General features: G+C 42.2%; 1 protein-coding gene across 8 annotated transcripts in view; it reads right to left on the bottom strand.

Annotated features, from left to right (window-relative positions):
* Nucleotides 1-209: 209 nt before the first annotated feature.
* Nucleotides 210-20,636, bottom strand: part of tns1a (tensin 1a) — a 111,544-nt gene continuing 91,117 nt past the window's right edge. For 2 of the 8 annotated variants that reach the window (XM_084713977.1, XM_084713978.1), the window contains exons 18-26: nucleotides 18,643-20,319; nucleotides 16,960-17,040; nucleotides 16,337-16,500; nucleotides 16,081-16,225; nucleotides 9,310-9,384; nucleotides 8,743-8,769; nucleotides 8,327-8,408; nucleotides 7,441-8,003; nucleotides 7,214-7,348 (exon numbers count right to left, since the gene is read on the bottom strand). In XM_084713977.1, coding sequence (XP_084570103.1) covers nucleotides 7,251-7,348; nucleotides 7,441-8,003; nucleotides 8,327-8,408; nucleotides 8,743-8,769; nucleotides 9,310-9,384; nucleotides 16,081-16,225; nucleotides 16,337-16,500; nucleotides 16,960-17,040; nucleotides 18,643-20,319 — 2,912 coding nt within the window. In that variant the 3' untranslated portion in view covers nucleotides 7,214-7,250. Of the gene's footprint in view, nucleotides 3,447-3,601; nucleotides 3,632-3,728; nucleotides 3,798-4,621; nucleotides 4,791-5,133; nucleotides 5,161-6,104; nucleotides 6,177-6,299; nucleotides 6,378-6,457; nucleotides 6,554-6,829; nucleotides 6,959-7,213; nucleotides 7,349-7,440; nucleotides 8,004-8,326; nucleotides 8,409-8,742; nucleotides 8,770-9,309; nucleotides 9,385-16,080; nucleotides 16,226-16,336; nucleotides 16,501-16,959; nucleotides 17,041-18,642; nucleotides 20,320-20,636 lie in introns of those variants that run through there. The other 6 variants (XM_084713985.1, XM_084713981.1, XM_084713979.1 and 3 more) reach the window with 6 other exon arrangements.

The following is a 20,636-nucleotide window of genomic DNA, read 5'->3' as shown; positions in this document are numbered from 1 at the left end:
GAGGACCTGCCCTCTCTGCAGATAAACAGTTCGCTCTGAAGTAACCAAAACGCAACAATTCTTATTTAAACCACTGATGAAAACATACATATTCTGCCAATAAATCCACATAAATCTCACACGTTGGACCTTTAATTTTTGTTACTTCCACCCCTCGTGGGATAAAAATTGCTATAAAGTCATAAAAACCAAATGAACAGGCACATAGCTTTAATGTAACTGATTTGTATTGCTTTAATGTTTTTTTTTCTCCTTAGGAACAGGTAAGCAATGACAATATAATGTAAATGATAAGCGCAAACAAAATCTGAGACCCTTCTGTACATCCGTAAGTAGCACATTCATACAACAAGTCCCATCTGTACATGAGGGTCACAGAAATCACTTCTTTTTTTTTTTTTTTACTGAAAGGTGACTCTTGACTCAAAGCCAACAGGTACAAATCAATTATAGGTTCTATTTTTTATATATATTTAGAGAATTAATTTTGATTTTCTCCAAATGGCTAAAAAATGGCACTAAGCTCGCTAGTAGTCGATTTCAGAGGACCGTACCTGTTTGCTTTCAGCGAAGCGCCACCGTACATTCCTCCATTCGTTATAACACTGACCGTTAAAACTGCGTGATAATGCGACAATGAAAATTTTAAAAACATGGTCAGGAAAAAAAAAAAGAATAAATAAGAATAAATAAAATCACTGACTTTTTCTTTTCTTTTTTTGTTTTTTTTTTTGAGAGGGCCAGAGAAGAAGACACCTTTGGCAGTCGGACAAAAGCTGCAGCTATAGAGCTTTAGCATCACGGTGAGACACGTCTAACTTTGTTTACCTCCAGCGCTGACACCCATATGGAATTTATGTCACTCCTCTTTTGGTATTGTGAATATAAGTGCTTTGTTTACACACTTCCAATTGGGGCACAGCTCTCTCTTGGACAGGCAAAATTGAAATAAAAAAAAAAAAAAGTCCATCTGCAGCTGAATGTCTCACTTCATGAATCAAAATACGACCAACGACACAAATTTCTGTCTCTTGGCTGGTTGAGCTTCCTTTACTTTGCTGCTAAATGTAAAAGTGAAACAAAAAAAATGGAAACCGAGAAGCAGCTGAACATAAAAAGCGACATGCAGCCAGTCAGCGTAGATGTGTGTCGTGTTTGAATCTTTGGCAAAATCATAATCGTAACTGTCATGGGTGCATACAGCTGTTTTCATATTGCATTTGAGGTCGGCTGCTGAATTGATCGTGCTTCCCTTTTTTCTAAAAATCGTCTTTTACCTTAAGTTCTACCAGCTACGACGCATTTGCTTCTGCGAGCGCGTTTCTCCGGCCGAAACGCCTCTGTCCATGCAATCCTGGCTTCTATGTCGTTCATGCCCTACCTCGTTCTGAGAGAGAACGCAAAAATGAAAAAAACATGACGAGCCGAAAACAAACATATACATGTACAAAGTAATGTACACCATATATTCAAACACATTTCAAAATCATCAGACTTTGAAATCATTAGCCAAAATAAGTATATATTTTTTTCTCAACCCATTAGGTAATCTTCTTTATCTAGACTGTACAATATATGTATATATGAGTAATCATGAGGGACCAAAGCAACAAAAATAAATACTTTTTCGCTATGTCACCTTTCAAAGTAGTATATCTATGTACATTTATATCAATATCAATTTTCCTTAGCTTATTGTGAATGGTTGAGCGTGTGTTCAACAAGCAGGCATTTGCGCACAGTGTGGAAACTTGTGTTTTTTCTTTTTTCTTTTTTTCCATTTGCCCTAAAAGGTATCTATATGTAAATTTTGACGACACTGTGAAACGAAAAAAAAAAGAACAAAAAAAAAACAAAAAAAAAACAAAGACCGGACTGTCCTTGATACAGTGAAAGGTAACCCTGGCTCAAATGGACCAAAAAACAAACTAAAAGAAAATAAAAGAAAAGTAAAAATATAGCATCTCACCATCATGTGACTACTTCAACAATGGGTTGTCTACGTCTTCTTTTCAGGACTCTTCAGGAGGAGAGTACAAAAAATGTTTGTCTATTTCATGCAGTCTTTGACAAGTCATACAACCTCGGTGTTACTTGTCTAAAGGTTTTTAAGTCGTTTTTAGCACAAAGCATAGAATGTTTTCAGTGATGTTGAATGTAGCTATGAGGAGAGGGTGCATTTTGGGACAACAACATGCATAAAGAACAGTGCATAGGTCCAGGTCATGGGGCCAGTCCCTGGTGATTTCCAGTGTGTTTCAGTGGCAGCGTCTATCAACAGATCCACTACTGCAAGCAGTTGGTGATGGGCAAGTCTGGGAAGTGGGGGAAGGGGGGAGGGAGGGGAGGCAGGGTCCAAGCCTGATGGAGTGGCGCCATCTGGTGGACAAACAGTCATCCTCTCTCTGCTATCAGGAGCTTCAGGCGAGAGTAATCCAATGTTTTGAGAGAGAGAGAGAGAGATCAGGCTTGGACCGGAGGCCGAGGTGATGGCTGCACTGACACAAAGTGCGGTGACCTTAGCGTGGCGTGGAGTTTCTTTTTTTTCTTTTTTTTTTTTTGAGTCTGGTCTGCTATGCGCAGTTTAGATCAGTCGTTGTTTCACTGCAGAGCCCTTTCCAACACACAACAGACCCGGAAATGACCACTTCTAAGGGTTTCACAATGACTTTTGTGGAAGGTAGAAGAACCAAGCTTAAAGATCAAGCTAACATGCATAAGGTCTTCAGACACTGTTTTGCTAAAAGCCATCAAGGCCAACTTTTTTCCTGAAGACGAGTTCAAGAAGAAACCGTATTTCTTTTCTTTTTTTTTTTTTGTTTGTTAAACACTTCATCTTTTGAAAAGAGGAAATAATAATGGCTTAATAGCTACATCATTCTTGCACTTGTGTTGCAACTACCTTTGGTAAATCAATCAACGAAAACGACAACAGAAAACCCTGAAACGTACGAGTCCTTACATGTTCCCCGACTTGAACTTAGCATTGTTCCTTTAGTCTTTAGCTAGCATTTTCTTCTAGCACAGGTCACCCCTGTAAGTAAATTTTCTCCCCTTCGGCGGCCTCCATGTTTGTCACATTCACAGCTCCACACCACACATCCTCTAGCTCCACTCTGGATCCACACCAAAATCCTTCAAACTCTTCCGAAAAAGACCAAAGTCAAGACAAACCAGCAAGGCAGAGAGAAAAGAAGAGAGAAGGGAAACAGAAACAAACTGACAGGAAACAGAAAATCATCGAGTCCTGGCGAAAGAGACACCAATGACCAAGGAAGATTTCAAAACGGCCGCTGCCATTCGGGCGTCGGGGGTTTCACCGCTTCATCATTTTGGAGACGAAGCTGGCGATGGCGGAGGCGGGTTGATCGGGGTCGAGCTCGGCGAACAGGTGGCTGACGTTGTCTGTTGTGCTTCCTTGTTTCCGTGCGACGAATCCAAAAAGCCTGGTGGGATTTAAAAACACACACCCTGCTGTTAGGATGCGTCTGTATTCTCACAACACAATAAACAGCCAAGACCTGGATGATTTATTCGTTTCTTATATGCATAAAATAGTGTTTATCCTCATATTTCTGCAGAATAAAGTATTTAAACTTACTTCACTGAGCCACCGCCTTCTTTGCCCCATCTGTGGAAAGAAAATACAAAATTATTTCTCAGATGAAACCATTAAAAAAAGTTTTTTCTTATAAATGTTGGGACATTTTTGGGGAAAAGTTTCTTACTTTCTGTCCTGGGGATCAGTGTCACAGTAGGTTACTGTGTTGATGGGATAGTGTCGCCTGAAGAAAAGTCTGCAGCAAAGGAAACGCACAACACGCACGAGTTATCATAAGTAGTGAGCGTGTTCAAAATAGCTTTTTGCATTTTGTGTGGCGGGTTATTAGTGCCATTCTGCAGTTATTAAAGCCACCATGTGTATTTTTATGCATCTTTTTAGTAACTTTGATGGCAATTTTGTCGAGAAAATCTCACTGCAAAGTCTGTTGCTTTAATTCTGACCGTCTGCCAGAGTGTCTTCTTCAAACTGACCACTTGGAGTCGCCAAAGTAGTTTTTATTTTATTTTTATCTTAAACGTGAATTACACAATATACCCATATTTCCCATTTCATCCAATAATAAATGTTTATGTTTTATATATACTTATATATTTTATATATAGGTTTTGTGAGGGTAAACATGGGTTACCTGTAGACAAAACAGTTTGAGGTCTTTTTCTTCATGTTGGCACTAGAGTCACTGATTTTTCAGGCAACATTTTTGTTAGTTTCAACTTATCCTGAATTCTTATTTTGTAATAGAGTTTAAAACCTGATTAAACATATTTAATAGGTAGAATATATGACGGCTATGTAGCCTGAGTAGATGTACTGCATATTTATTTTTTGTACCTCATCTATACATTTCTGTGCATGTATAATGATCTATATTTTTGAGAAGATATGTGTAAATGTAAAATATGTAAAAATGATAATTGTAAGGTTTGCTACAACTTTAATAAAGGGAGCCATGGTTTGTGAAGGTGACTCTCTGTATCAGAAGAAATCTGAAGACTTGTAAATAAAGGAGGAGCTACTATAGTGTGATCCCTCTCTTCTTTGCGTGTGTCGACTCACTTCCTCTGGCTGTCGGTGAGCGTGATGCCTTGCGTGGACACTTTGAAGTGGACCGTGGTCGCGGCGGGCAGAGGGTTGGTCGCCAGTGTCTGAGTGATGGCCTTGGCGATGGCCTGAGGCCCCGTGAGAGACTCCATGTCCACAGAGTTGATGTACAGGACGTTGCACGCTAGAGGTGAACAAAACAGAGTCGCTGTTAAATCAAAGCAGACACAGGAGGAGATCAGGGTGCATGCAGCTTGACGTGAGGTGACGGAGGCTGCAGTTGGAAGCTAACAGTGAAGAATATGTAGTTAAGTTTCTCATGCACCTTCAACAGTCCATTAGACTGTGACTCTCCATATTTTGCGCATGCATATGAGCTTTTTTCCACCAGGTTTCATCTAAAGTTGCTCTCAGATGCAAATAAAAATGGAGAAATAACTGTAACTGTTTCTGTGAGAGCAGGCATCACTGCATTCACGTTCAGTTAAAGTGCATGATGGAGCAGAGCGGTGCAAACCAGTATTTACCATGAGCGTCCTCAGGAACCTTTTGAACTGTAAGGTAAGGGTGACAGTGTGTGAGCAGCTCAACCGATTCAGAGGTTTTCAGTAAAAACTTTTAAATTAGAATTAGACTTATTCTATTTTTCACAGATTTTCTTTTCTACTGTCGTTTCTGTCGTTGACTAAACTGACAACATCTGACTCTTTTTTTTTTTGCATATTTCATATTATAATCAATGCATATCAATAAAAGCACAAAACAACTCATACAATTAGCTGAAATAGTGAACACAAAAACCACTGAAACAATTTGGATGAATTTTGAGCAGATTACTTCCTATGAATGATGCATCAGAGAAGAGTTTTCTTGATATTTCTGGAACTTTTTATACAATTCTCTGCCTTTTTTATGTTTTTCTTTTCATTTCAAACAATCATGAATACTTCAGTGCCTTCTTTTTTTTTCAAATTCACTGTTATTTTTCCTCCCTGACACTTGGCCGTTGTTCTATTAGTTGGTTGTTTTACCAGCAAACCTTCCTAATGCAGGCTGCTGAACAAAGAGTGAAGACTGTGAATATAGCTTGTGCTCGAGTCTAATCCTGTGAGATGTTTTCAAATTTCGATCTTAAATAATAATTAAAACTTTAAAAATAACATTTACATTTATTTTTTCACAGCAATGAATTAAATTCTGAGAAATAGGCCTTTAAATAAGTTTTCTTGAACTAACCCAACATTGAGACCCCCAGGTTTGTAACCAGTGCACTAAATTAGAACTTTATCTAATCAGTACTCTGGTTTCTGGCCTCTCTTGTTCATAAACTTGTTCTTTTCCTCAGTTTGTCAATCCATCACTCATCTTGACTGGCAAGAATCCCTGTAACTCCATTTAAAGAGTTTTCACAGATGCTTGGTGCTGCGATGAGGTGAAAACCTGCAGAAACCACCTCTCTAACTGCAGTGATGATTAATTTTAAGATCCTCTTTCTTACCAGCTCCCTGCTTCAAAAGCTCAACGACTGGATCGGTGGGGGTGGCAAGTTCCAGCGCCTCTTCATTTGGGTCTGTGAGTGACAGAAAAAAACAGAGAAGAACAGGAAAAAAACAGCTGTCAGATTCCACTGCATGATATGCTACAAAAAAAGAAATAGATAAGGAATTGAAATGAATACGAGGTTTAATCTGACCTTTGGTGGGGATCATCAGCTTACAGGGCAGAGCCAGTGGGGTCATCGAGTGTTGGTACACCAAAGCAGAAAGACAACCTGCGGACACAGAGCGTTCTCTCCGTTAAACTGGATCACTTCGATGTCAAATGACGAGCTGGTCTACGAAATAAACTCACCAAAGTAGGGCTCATTGGGACAGCCCTTCAGACGGACTCCTTTGGCGCTCGTCTCAATCAGGAAGTGCCTCACCAGCTCGTTAGTCAGGTCACCAACTGGAAAAAGAAACATCAATCGTCATGTATTTAGTTGTCTAGCTTTTTGCTAACATTAACTAACTTGTGACTTTATATTTGTCTCCCAGGAACATCTTTTAATCCATCTTCAAAATTTGGTTTTCTTTTCAACATAGACGAACCTAGCATGTAGCATATCTAAGTACAGGAAACAGGAAAGGACAAAAAGGGGCAGGACATAAGAAGGGTCAGTTCTGAACCACTTGTTGTCAGAACAAGGATCAGTTTTAATTCAAAAGATTTTAAGCTGCCAACCTTTTTTGTTCTGTTGGATGGTCGGTGGTGGACAGGCCACCTTCATGGCCAGGCCGTAGGCTCCGCGGAAGGAATGGCTGTCCCTTATGATGAACGCTCCGGGCTCCCTGTCCTTCAACAGATTGATGGCTGAAAGACAGAGAGAGGAGGAGACCAAGGAGGTGAACAAGAAGACGAAGAAGAAGAAAGAGGAGGGTGAAGAGACAGGAAAGGATGAAGCAGAAAAGGAAACGAGCAAAAGGAAAACAAGACGAGAGTCATTAATTAAATGAAACGGACGGGAGGACAAAAAGGGGATAAACAGAAGGACAAAGATGATGAAAAGAGAATACACAATCAAGCAGAGAATTGCAGTCACCGTTATTTTATGCTCTTTCACTCTGAGATCAATAAATTCATCGCAGCGGGTTGTTCGAAACGTCTAATTCTCACCTTGCTCTCTGGAGATGTCGGGCTTGTACCAGTACTTGGAGGTGTCCTGGACAAACTTGACATTCATCTTAATGTCTGGATAACCATCTGTTTGGACCAGGGAGACAAGGAAAGCAATTACTGCAGAGGACACAAACCTTCTGTGAGCTAAAACATCGTCTCATCTTTCTGCTTCTCACCATATATGGACTTTGAGACGTCTGGGAGCGTGTGTGTTCCAGACAGGTTTGGCGTGCTGCCGCCGCTGGCCGGTGTGGGCGTCAGGTTCTTGTTGTCCGTCCTCTCTGCGTCTCCGCTGGACATGTGCCTCTTCTCCGGCAGCTGCGGTGAGACGGGGAAGGCGGGCGTGGGAGGCGGTTGGGCGCTCCCCTGACGAGAAGCAGCCCCCAGCTCGTCAGGCGTGCTGTGGCCGCTCGCTGCCGTGCGGCGCCCCATCAGAGGGCTAGGAGGCACGCCAGCGGCTGCTGTTATGGGGTTCCGGCCAATCAGGGGGCTGGAGGGGACGCCGCCGGCTGGAGGCGTGTGTCTGGTCAGTGAGGGGCTAGCTTGACCCAGGCGTCTCTGGAGGGCGGGGCTCGGAGGCGTGTTGGTGGCCACCGTGCGGTGGAGGGTGTTGGGGCTGCCGGGGACGGTGTGGACGCCCATGATGTTGACCTGCGAGCCCTCGGGGGAGGCAGGTCTGTTGGGGTAGGAGGGGGTGGGGCTGTGCGGGGCGCCATCTGAAGAACCAATCCTTCTTCTACTGACAAAAAAAAGCAAACATAAACTTTTTTTCTGTCTGTATTTTGCTTCTGAATGTGCAAAATTCTAAGAACATCTTTGTTATGTTGACTTGATATTGATTTTTCAATACTGATATATTTATAAAGATAATTTATTAATTACCTTCATTCACCTCAACAGTATATTTCATAATCAGTACTAGAAGAGTGCACTCACTAGAGGCCAGATCTCTGCAGTTTTTCTTGTTTAATATTGTGTAGTGTAAATTTATAATGTAAATTTTCTGACACAGATATTGATATGCAGATTGCCTATCGACTATTATGTGATCTGATGACTCACCCATCGGCACTGTGGATGGGACTGCTGGAGGACAGAGGAGCGTTGAATTGCTGTGCTCTGGTTTCCACAATATTTCGATTATCTGTGGATCATAAACACAGAAACACACGCACAGTCAGTCTCAACTTAGTGTGTCACACAACATTTCTTGTCCAGGACCAAATGGGATGCAGTTATCAGGCGCTGGACAGAAACAAGAAGTTGGAGGTGGACAGAAGTCAGAAATGATTCAAAAGTCATTCTTAATACGACAAACATTCTGTGCTGGGATGCAGAACTGAAAAGGAAAACATTTGGTTGCAGTGAAACGCAAAAAACTGTTTTAAAGAAAAGCACAAAACAAAAAAAAAGGAGTAGACTGTGCTGGTGTTGGGTGCAGAGACGCTCACAGCGTGTTGCCATGGAGATGCTCTTACCTTGCTCTCCGTCATGAGACTCAGAGTCTGACAGCAAGAAAGGACAGAAAGCGGGAGAAGGAGACGAGATGTGTGGAAGAGGAGGAGACAAGGAGGACAAACTTGAGTGCAAAGCAAGAATTGAAGGGTGTGTGTTGGCTATGAGCATTTATGTGGAAGCACTTTAAGGTGTAATAACACTTTTGAGCACCAGAGGGCAGCAGACACTAACAATCACAGCCAATTTCTGCTCACTCAGCAACAGAGCTACAGTATGACATAATGCAGAGATGCTGCACACAGTCAAATCTATTTCTACTCTGTCTGATAGTATAAAATATTCTGTATGAGCTTGTTTATACAGAATACTTGGAATTAGCGTGATAAAATTCAGGATTCAATCAAGAGTGAGCAAAAACAAGTTGAAACAAGGTTGAAATCACAATTATGAACTGTATGTCTATGTCTAAAATCTTCCTCCTCTCATTTTTCCTCTTGTGTCTGGACGTGATACTCTTCTATCCAACTGTATAAGAGACATGGTACAAATGAAGATGAGTGAATTATATTCGATGGGTTTAAACTGACCTGATCCACCCTGTTGATGAGGCTTCAGTCCCAGAGCTGACAGAGGAGTCTTGGCCAAACCTGGAGGAGAGCGAGCTGCAGGGAAAAAGACACAAAGAGGTATTAAAATGAATGTGACAACAAAATAAACACAGTGAGGTGGTGACTGTGAGACGAGAATTGTACGTACAAGTCATGCAAGGATGTGACACAACCGATGTAAGGCATGAAAAGACACAAGATCCAAACACATGTATTTGTTTTTGGCTTTTAGCTATGGTAAAAACTCTTTGAGATTAAAGTGGTTATGAGAAAAAAACTCACAAATATATAAGAAAAAATAACTGACTTCTCTGATATTGTGACGTTATAAATTTCCCAAAAAATATTTTAGATATTCTTTTCTCTCTGTGGTAGATTTCAGACAGAAAAATCACAAATTCATAAAAAAACAAACTAAAAATATTCTCTGATATTAAAGTAGTAAATTAAGAAGGAAAAAAAAGAAATAAAACCTGATATTCTCTGACATTAAAGAGGTAAATCTGAAGGAAAAACCTCACAAATTTGTGACAAAATATTTGAGATTATAAGGATATACATTCGGGACAAAAAACTAAGAAATTGTCTGAGATTAAAGCCAAGAAACCAGATTGTGGATGATCAAACTGTACAGGCTACTTTGCAATCAGATTTAGCAATTAGGAAATATTTGAGGATGGATTAATTTGATTATCTGCTGGAAAATCTTTTCAGCTTTACTAAAATCTACTTCTTTTGCTACAGTGACCCTAATGTGCTGATTTAAAAAAGCGTAAGAGCTTAAAAAAATGAAACTAATTACAATGACGCAGCTGAAAACAACTCAGTGAGCATCCATCCACAAAAACACATGGAGTAAAAAATGAAAAAGAAAATGATGGAGGACTTATCACATGCTGGGTTCAGGTTAGATGATGGTCAGATGAGTCAACAACACTGAATAAATGTTGAAGATGGGGTCAGACTGTGTCATTGTTACCATGCATGGTGGGAAAAACGCAAAACTCGTACAGAAACTGTAGAGTTATTTCCAAAAAGAGTCACGTTTTCTAAGTTTCTTTGCTCTCTCTTTCCTTGTTGATGTCTGTAATAAATCTAAACACAGACATGTTTTTCTGCTGCCAAAGTAAAGATGTGCAGTCATGGAAAAAATCTTTTACAGGCTCAATTCTTAATATTAGAGAGACATCGAGCATTTTGGAAATGAACTCTTCAGTTTCATCGGTCCTCCACTTACAGATGAATCCAGATCAACACTATGACAGGGAGTCAGGCTCACTTTAGGTGGCATGAAGGGTAAAAATGGACGTTTGTGCCACAGAGTAGATTCTTACTACAACAGCTGTGTGTTCAGGACTGACTGCAGGAGACGGAGGGGCCGGGCGGGTTTACAAAAGTATCCTCAGGGTCAACACAATGTTTCAAACAAACCTGCTGCAGCTGGAAATCTTATGTCTGGACACGTAATATGTTTGATTAGACGTGTGTGTGGCCTCTCCTTTCACTTTTTCTTCGTTTCAAAATGCCAAAAAATCACAAAAATGTAAGGGAACAATCGAAAAATGAAGTGCCATGGGAATCCAACATACCTGACCTCATGCAACACTGGTCAGAAATGCTAAAATTTGGCATTTTCATTCAAATATTGCAAAAATGAGGAGTTGCACGAGGACTGACTAGCTGCAAATAAGCCACTGACAATGTGCTGCAGTGATAAACACCAGAAAAACTATGAAAGATTATTACTGATATAATAATTCACAAATATTCTACGTTGGACACCGATTGCAAGTGCATGACAATATTATTGAACAATCCAGAGTTAATATTTCTATAAATTTGATTATAAAGTATATACATTTAAAAAGACAGAGAAGATAAAAAGAAGCAGAAGAAAACATCAGAAAAAGGCTGATATAAATTAAGGAAAGGCAGACGAATGATTAAGAGGAAGAAGTAAATAATTTTGATAATTTTGTGTTTAGGTTGCAACAGTAATTCAAGACTAGGCGACATGTTTACAGCCTCCACACATCCATACATTGTGCGTATTTGCTTGGAATCAAATCAATGCAAAACACTTTTGCTTTCTTAGTTTGCTTTCCCAGAAAAAAACAGAAGAAAACTGACAAGATGACAAACTGTTTCCTCTCAGAAACATGATTTGCACACACCTGCTCTGTGGAACAACCTTGTCTCTTTTGCCTGAAGCAAATTCAAAATTTGCTTGTGCAGCTTGAGACAAGTCCTAGAAGTGAGGGGATAGCTGCATGGGTCCATCTAATTCTCACAAATTCTGTCCTTGGCCTGTGTTTTTTGTTTTTTAATCATGAGTAAAGTAGTTTAACTGTCCAATTCAAATTAAACTGTAATCTGCCTCGCATTATGAAAACCTTAAACTCTAACTTTCTTAAAATTACTTTAATTTGCATCAAGAAAAAACATTAGCTAACCTTTTCCCCTTGAAAACAAAATTAAAATGTCCAAATAAAGCCACTTTTACAATATCTGGTTGGTATTTAGTGGAGATAACTGTGCATCTTTTTTCCTTAATTAATTAATTAAATATTATCAATGCTGTTTTTGATCTTTCAGGAGTTTTTCCTACTCTAGAAACCAGTTCTTCTGACTCTTCGGTGTTTTAACACATTTTCAGCAACTATTTTCTGACATGTGTAATGTCTTTCGAAGAAAAACTGCATTTTTCTTTACTGCAGACACATATTTCGGTGGTGAGGTTTCTCCCAAAAGTTAATCAGTTGTCGAAATCTGAAAAGGGAAAAGTGAAAACTCTTTTATGAATCCATAGCGCATCATTGAGAGAGCAAACAGGGTAGGTGTCACTAACAAGTAGAGCCGCAACTAATGATTATTTTCCACTATTGATGAATCTGCAGTTTATAATCTCCAATAGTTGTTTTAAAGCTTAATTTTCATCTTCTTTTGATATTTACTTCCACTCACAAGCTGAAAATGTTTACATCTTGGAAGTGAGTAGGTGTTTGTTCTCATTTGAGCCTGTATGGCTCAGTGAAGCAGAAGGTACATCCTGCAGTATGCAAAACACAAAGGAAAGCAAAGAGCAACGTGCACATCTCCAAAACCTCCTCGCACCCTCAGTGTGCTGCAGGACTCTCAGTAGTTAGTTGACATAAGACAGTGATGGATCAAACCTTCACCTGCATCCTGCTCCTCCTGAACTCGTCTGCCAGTTTCGGCAAGTACGTTTACATCAGTGAGTGGCTGAGCTGGCATGACGCTCAGAGCCACTGCCGGCGCTTTCACACAGATCTGGCCCCTGTCAGTAATTATCGCGACATGTGGTTACTTCAGCAGCTCGCAAATGAGTTCAATTTCTGCTCCTGGATAGGGCTGGAGAGGAACGCCACAGACAGTGAGAAGTGGACGTGGTCAGGAGGCGGGGAGGTCGCCACATTTTTCTGGGCACAGGGTCAAGGCGAGGATGAAGACTATGGCGCGATTTGTGGCAATACATGGCACGATGGAGAATCATACCATGAGATAACCTTCTTCTGCTACAGCGCGGTCGTGGTGAGGGAGAGAAAGACTTGGGAGGAGGCTTTGGACTACTGCAGGGAGCATCACCGTGACCTGGCCAGCGTGGCGTCAGACACAGAGATGATGCTGATCCAGAAAGAGCTGGACAAAAATGAAACCACGGGACGCGTCTGGATCGGTCTGCATTTCTTCCCCGGACACTGGCATTGGGTGGACAGGCAGCCGATGAGCTACGAGGCCTGGGGTCAAGGGGGCAAGCCTGCGTGTCCTCACGTCAAGACGGAGTGTGCGGCCCTAAAGGTGACGAGAGGGACGCAGGGAAGTACCAGTACAAACTCTACACTGGTCACTAATGCTACAGCGGGACCGGAGGTGGTCCATATTGATAATACAGGAAGTTCTGGAGTGAAACCCGCAGAACATCTTTGGCTGAATAGTTCAAGAGAAAGTGATGCAGCTGCAGGAGTAAAAGAACCTGTATGGGAGGCTCAGGACTGTGAGGAGAGGCTGCATTTTATTTGCTACTGAGAGTTAACCTTCATTTGTTTTAGTTCACCTGAATTTATACTGTATATGCAAAGTAGTAGTAGCAGTTTGTTCCTTTAATTATTTGTTTTTTTGTGCTGTATTTAATCCTCGTTTCTGTTGTACAACAAAACTAGAATTTAATTTAAAAAAATAATTAAATAAATCACATAAAAAAGTTATATTTCTGTTGTTGTTGTTGTAGTTGTGCCCTCATGTTTGAAAAAATCTCCCTGTGATTGATAAAACATGATAAGATGCTCCTCCATTGAATAAAATATATTAAAGTGTCATCCAGGGTGCACTTCCTTTGAAAAAGATATAATTCCCTCTTAGGTGCTCCTCCAGTGATGGAAACTGTTCAAAATAAACCTCATTCTTACTGATATCATCACGAGTGTCTTTGTGAAATAAATGATTAAACTGTTAATAGTTCCCTGTGTGCTTTATTATAGAGGAACAGTGGTTAAATCTAAACCAGAGTCTGTAACTGTTGCACTAAAAATACAACACAACTTGTTCACCCCTGCCACTCAAACAGCCCGAGTCAGACACTGCTTTACTCTTCTTCTGAGGGTTTCTTCCTTTTTTTTGTCAAACATTATAGAGATTTTATTTGCAATTTTGGATCATATAGATAAAACTGATTTAACTTGGCCTGACTGGCAAGAAGAAAAGAAGTTTTAATAAGTTTAAAATTCATATATTTTCATTGATTGATCTTTTTTCCCTGATTAATCAATGAATCCACAGCAAATTTTCAAGCTTAACTTTATAAGTCTTGTTTTGTCTGATCAACTTTTATGATATAAAACAGAGAAAAACCTCAGAGAAAATCCTCACATTAGAGAAGCTGGAACCTCAGATTGGTGTATAAATGACTTAAATAATTCATCGATTATCAACACTGTTGCTGAGTAATGTTTTGTTGATCATTGCAGCTCTGCTCACAAGCTGAAAATGTAAAGACCTTGTGGTCTGAAGTGAGCAGTTCTTATTTTGCCGCTGAACGGTTCAGTGAAGCAGAGGGTCCACCCTATACAAAACACAAAGAGTCACAAACGGCAGCACCTTTAAAACACCCTGAGTGTGCTGTGGGACGTCTCAGCTGTTCGTCGACAAAAGCAATGATGGATCAAACCTCCACCTGCATCCTGCTCCTGCTCAGCTTGTCTGCCACTTTTGGCAAGTACGTTTACATCAAGGGGGTAAGGAACTGGCACGACGCTCAGAAGTACTGCCGTTGCTTTCACACAGACCTGGCTCCTGTCAGTGGCAGACATGACATGCGGCTACTGCAGCGGCTTGCCGGAGGCTTCATTCTCCACTCCTGGATGGGACTGAAAAGGAACGCCACGGACCGCGAGAAGTGGACGTGGTCAGGAGGCGGGGAGGTGTCCACATTTTTCTGGGCATGGAATCAACCCCAGAACTCACAAAATGAAGACTATGGGATTATTATTGCCGATTCATGGCACGATGCAAGACCAGGCCAGAGGGCAACCTTCTTCTGCTACAGCGCGGTCGTGGTGAGGGAGAGAAAGACTTGGGAGGAGGCTTTGGACTACTGCAGGGAGCATCACCGCGACCTGGCCAGCGTGGCGTCAGACACAGAGATGATGCTGATCCAGAAAGAGCTGGACAAAAATGAAACCACGGGGCGCGTCTGGATCGGTCTGCATTTCTTCCCCGGACACTGGCATTGGGTGGACAGGCAGCCGATGAGCTACGAGGCCTGGGGTCAAGGGGGCAAGCCTGCGTGTCCTCACGTCAAGACGGAGTGCGCGGCCCTAAAGGTGACGAGAGGGACGCAGGGAAGTACCAGTACAAACTCTACACTGGTCACTAATGCTACAGCGAGACCGGAGGTGGTCCATATTGATAATACAGGAGGTTCTGGAGTGAAACCCGCAGAACATCTTTGGCTGAATAGTTCAAGAGAAAGTGATGCAGCTGTAGGTGTAAAAGAACCTGTATGGGAGGCTCAGGACTGTGAGGAGAGGCTGCATTTTATTTGCTACTGAGAGTTTATCCAGAGAAGATTTATGCGAGCAACTGCTGGTTAGTGCTTTTTGAATTATTAGTTTGTTTGATTTAACATTTTTGACTGTTCAGATAAAGTTTTTAGCAGTTTCCTTCTTGTATTTTTGGTGCAAATGTGTGTTTTTGTGCTGTATTTTAAAATTTGTTTCCATTGTACAACTACTCTATGATGAAATTAAACTAAATTGAATAAATAAAATAAGTTAAGATAAATTATCTATCTTTTGTTGTTGTCATTAATTCACAATGGGCTTTTCTTTTCCACCACAGAAGCCCATTTCTGCCAGTTAAATTAAAAAGATCCTCACAATAAGTGAGTATCTCATAATTATGAGATAAGAAGTTGAAATTATCAGATAGAAAGTCATAATTATGAGAGAGGAAAGTCAAAATTTTAATAATTGAGATAGAAAGTCATATGAGATAAAACGTTGAAATAATGAGATAAAAAATTTTGAAATAAAAAGCTGATTTTTAATGTCATAATAATGACTTATCATGGAGATATTAATTCTTTTACTGGTGGAAATGGGTTTCCATACATCTTGTCACTACTTAAATAATTTTTTATTGATTGAAAAAAGAAAAAAGAGGAATTCAGGTCAAAAGTCAGTGTTTAGAGGATTTCAGGGAGCCCCTGGTCTGCAGGCAGGGTGAACCTACACATGTTGAAGTAAGGAGTCTGTGGCGACACGGGGAAGCTGGGGGTCTGGGGGGAATTCTCACCACCGCCTCCGAAGGTGGGACTGTTGGCAAGCCTGTCTGCCTCGTCATCCTCAAACGCCTCCCGGTAGCTGTGCATGGGACCCTGGAAGAGATGAAGAGGGGGCAGGGACACACAATATTAGTATTTAGGCTGATTGTTAGCAAGTAACGCAGAGAGTTAGGTGTTGCATGTTATCAGCTGGTGAATGCTGACCTCTCTGGGTCTTCCCCCCGGGTTGAGGGCCAGATTGTGGGCAAAGTCTGGCGAATCCACCGTCGCCGTGTTGTCGTGGCTGCTCTGGTACTGTCCTTCGCTGGTGGTCCGACGCCGGCCGGTCTCCTGCGTCACTTCTGGGGTCATTCCTCTGGAGCGAACCCCTGAAACACCCCCACGGTATTCAGTGCGTGGAATATACAAGTTTTACATGGGGATATTTTGCATTCTTTTGAGAAGATAAACACTAAAAAGTGGCGAGCCTACACTAAAAATATAAGTCAAGTAATTTAAAAGTAAAAAAGTGAACATTCTCCTACAGAATTTCATCTTCTCTATGAGATTTTTCATGTAATTTCATGTTTATTCTTCACGTTTGAAAGCCTGGACATGACCTTCATCAGGAGAGCCAGATGGAGAGAGAGACAGAGGTTTGTAAAGAATTAAAGTGGAAGGAGTAAAAAAGCAGAAACTGGAATTAATGAAAGGTCATGAAGAAAGTAAACATAAGAGACCTTAAAATAATTTGAAAATGGTTGGGAAGCAGTGTAAGCTTCTACAAATGCAGGAAAAAAAATAAGCAAAGTCAGAAAACAATAAAAAGCGAGGGAAAATGGACAAACCAGAGAAGGAATAGGAGCGGTGGCGGTCAGATTGTTGCGGAGTCATGCTTTCACTGATGCCCCGAATACGAGCGTTGTACTCTGTTCCCGGGGGGAGGGAGGTCAGGGTGGAGGGCAGGAAGTGGAGGAGAAAGGTGGAGGAGGTAGGTGAGAGGAGGAAGCAATGGTGGGAAGGGTTGTCCATACAGCAGGGGGATGGATTGAACAGAAAAGGAGAGGAAAAATCAGAACAGAAATGGATCTAATGAAAGTGAAGAGAAAATGAAAAGTCCCATAAAGTTATAAAGCTGCAAGGTGAAATGATTTTAACACTACAGGGTTGATGGTTATATAATGCTTCAAAATGGGTAAAAACATGATGAATCTACATTTTTGTTCCACTGGGAGGCGCCTGGGAGCTGCCACATGACTGCATGTAAAGGTAAATATGAATGCAGACAATGCATGGAAGCTGGAGTCTCTGAACGCTCGGCTATTCTTGCACTCATCCCATCTCCACTCTCACCAGCTCTGCTTTATTTCAGCTGCAGAGCTAATTTTATGACTGCAGGTCATTCCTCTGGTGCGGCACCCCATGATGAATCTGTAACAGAAACTGCTGAAAGCTGCACTGCTCACGTGCTGCTTGGTGCCTAAGATTAAAGATGCATCCAGGTGAAGTTGAAACTTTACTAAATAATCTTTTAATACAGTCCGGTGTCCAATCTAGAGAACCTGGTCAAAACTGTGGAGAATTATAAGGACCATACAAGTAGTTTTAGTCTATTATCATAAGCACTCATAAATATTCATAATGCATGGAAACTAAAGCCTTCTTTAAGCTACTTTACTGTTTGCAAGAAAGTCTGGATAATTTACAGTAAACGTGCAACAAGAAAGACTTATGTTGACCTATTAAGTATATAAACCCAGAGTTACTGTACAGCCATAATTTCTGAAAATATTGTCTGCAATGATGAACTAAAAGACAAGAAATAAACAGAGAATTTGAGGACAAAATGCTTAAATACAAGTGAAATTATCTGTCTACACAGCAAGATAATTTTACATGACAAGAAGTCTTAAAATAAATTTGTTCGATCCAGAAGAAGGCTCTAATATGTGTTCAAAGATTTCAAATAAGTAGAAAATGCTGTTTTTTTTACATCACATTTCTTGGAATCAGACCTCTGACAGCACAGTAATAAATAATTTTTGACTTTAAATATGATTGGTGTTGTTTTGTTTCCTGACAATCTGCCAAGCCTTCATGTGGAACCTATGATCCTGGAGTCATGTGTTACTACTACAACACTAGGCCAGTATGTCTTTAATTTTATGTGCTTTTGATGACCCATGTCTATCGTAAAGTTTTAATGAACCTTGAACGCACATCTTCATTACATCTCCTGTCAAGAATGAAAATGCATTTCATAGATACATTTAATATGAAATGAAATTGGATGCAGGCTGCATAAATGCAAAAGCAGTTTCCCCCTTAACTGAGTACATATCTAATCTGTACACCACCTCAGACATAATAGGATGCAAATGTTTACTGAGAGAATACAATCTGATTAGGTTTGTTAAAACAGAGCACATAAAGAAATCCTCAAACATGACTGAAACAGTGGAAACTGACTCACTCGTTCCCTCCTCTCAATAATTCATTCACTCACTTCAGACAGTGTTTCCAGAACTTACCGGCGATGCGGTGAGCCACCAGGCCTTCCAAGTTTAGCGTCTCCTCCTCCGCGTCTTGTTCTCTGGGCAAAGATGTAGAAGACGTATCCTTGGGCTGAGGGGTGAGAGTGGGGAGAGGAGAGGAAGAGGCACTGTAGCCTGGATAAGGGGACGAACCCTGCAGGTCTGGGGAGTGGGAAGCCCCACCACCTGGGTACGAGTTCACAGGCTTCACCTGCTGGTTGAAATTAGAGGAGGGATCGGCGGGGTAGTGGTGGGCTGCTTGGCGTGTGTGGAGGTAGGGCTCTGGGGTGTGTGTCGGGGTGGTGTTTTGGTGTTGGTAGCCAGCGTTGGACCTCTGGGGAGAATACGCAGGGGACTCCATGACGGGGCTCTGGTTGGGCAGTGCTGAGACTCTCCCAGCTGGCCGCATGGGCTGATGAAAGTTGTTGTTGACAGGTCCAGAGTTGTTGTAACCGTGGATGGCAGAGTCTGCTTGGTATGAGGGTCTTGCAAGGGTCTGGGAGAAGGGCGCCTGGGATGAATTTAGGCTGTTCTCCCCAGGAGGTGCACTGTGGGACTTGGACATGTGGGAGTTGATCGGGTCCAGGTCGAGCATGAGCATGTTGAGCGCCTCGATGGACTGCTCAATGTCTCGCTGTGAGGCTGAGGTGGGGAAGTGGGGCAAGCTATGGGTTGACTGAAGAGGAGGGCCAAACGGATCATCTGGGAGGCTATATTGGTGCCAGGCATTGAGACCTCTTTGAACAGCCTCCCGGCTACTGGTGCTCCTCTCTGGAGCCCTGGGCATCAGTTTAGGGTTGGTCTCAGGGCTGCCAGCTGGCGGATTACCAAACGACTGTGAACGGTACATCCCTCCTCCGTTCTGGTAGTTGTTGTATCCCCCCTGTGGCGATGCAGAGTCCACAGACCTCTCTTGCATCACTGTGGGAGTTCGTACTCCATGCACAGGCATCTCGCTCAACTTGTCCCCAAGAACACCTCTTTCAAGGTAGGGTCCGTCGTTCTGCCTGCTGGTGGGCGTCTGTGATTGGTAGTAGTCACCTGGTGTCGCCTGGCCTTCTAAAGATGAGAGCGTGCCCAAGCTGTCCACACTGTTGCCCTCTTGGCTATTGGGCAGCTCGTCGTCAAGAATATCTGTCTCCCGCTCCTCTGTTGAAGGGGCGCCAACTAGCCTTGCGTGCCCCCCGTTGACGTGCACCTGTGCTGGGACTAGGTGTCGGACACCTCCTCCTGGACTGGTGGAGGTGGACAAGTAGGCTTGTCGTTGGAGAGCTGGCGCCTCAAGGCCGCTCAGGAGCTGGTCGAGCTCTCTTTTCTCCTGAGGGCTGAGTGGTGGGTGGGTCGCTGTTGGGTTGTTGTGGTTCACGGCACTCTGCACGGACTGGCTGTGCTCATCAGTACGATCAGTCTTGATGGATGCGGTAGAGTTGCCTGAGTCGCTGCTCACGGAGAGGGTGTGGTCGACGGCAGGGAGGGAGGCGTGGCCTGTCACAGGCAGGGTCTGGTCAGTGGTTTGGAGGGGATGGTTAGTGTGTTGTAAGGGGTTCTCGGCATTGGTCAAGGGGTTTTCATGGACTGGGAGGCCGTTGATGGTGACAACTCCCTCCAGGGAGTCTTTCTTGCGGACCCGGGCATAAAGGCTTCCATCAAGTGGTCCTTGGGTGTGAACAACATCTGAAAAAGACACAAACAGAGGTATACTAAGACTATACAAGTAGTTCTGTGTTTTCATGCAGTTCCAACCAGACGTTCGTCTGTCCAAAACATGCCTGACTTGATTTATATCCTTTTGTCTTCACGTCCAAACTGCTTTCATCAGGTTTCTTTGGCTGCAATCATCAAGTCACATTTGCACGGGACACTCACACCACAAGAAGCACACTGACCCCCCTCTGCACCCGTCTTTTTTGACCCTCAGGTTCGGCCACCAGCAACACAGCCCCTTCCAGATCTATTAATAGCTCATTTGCAGGGCCAAAGCCCCTGTCACG

Source organism: Lutjanus erythropterus, chromosome 24 (assembly GCF_056507025.1).
Source record: "Lutjanus erythropterus isolate fLutEry1 chromosome 24, fLutEry1.hap2, whole genome shotgun sequence".
NCBI classification, from domain to species: domain Eukaryota; kingdom Metazoa; phylum Chordata; class Actinopteri; order Lutjaniformes; family Lutjanidae; genus Lutjanus; species Lutjanus erythropterus.
Note: the sequence above shows the minus strand (reverse complement) of the source record. Positions and strands in the feature narration are given on the sequence as shown.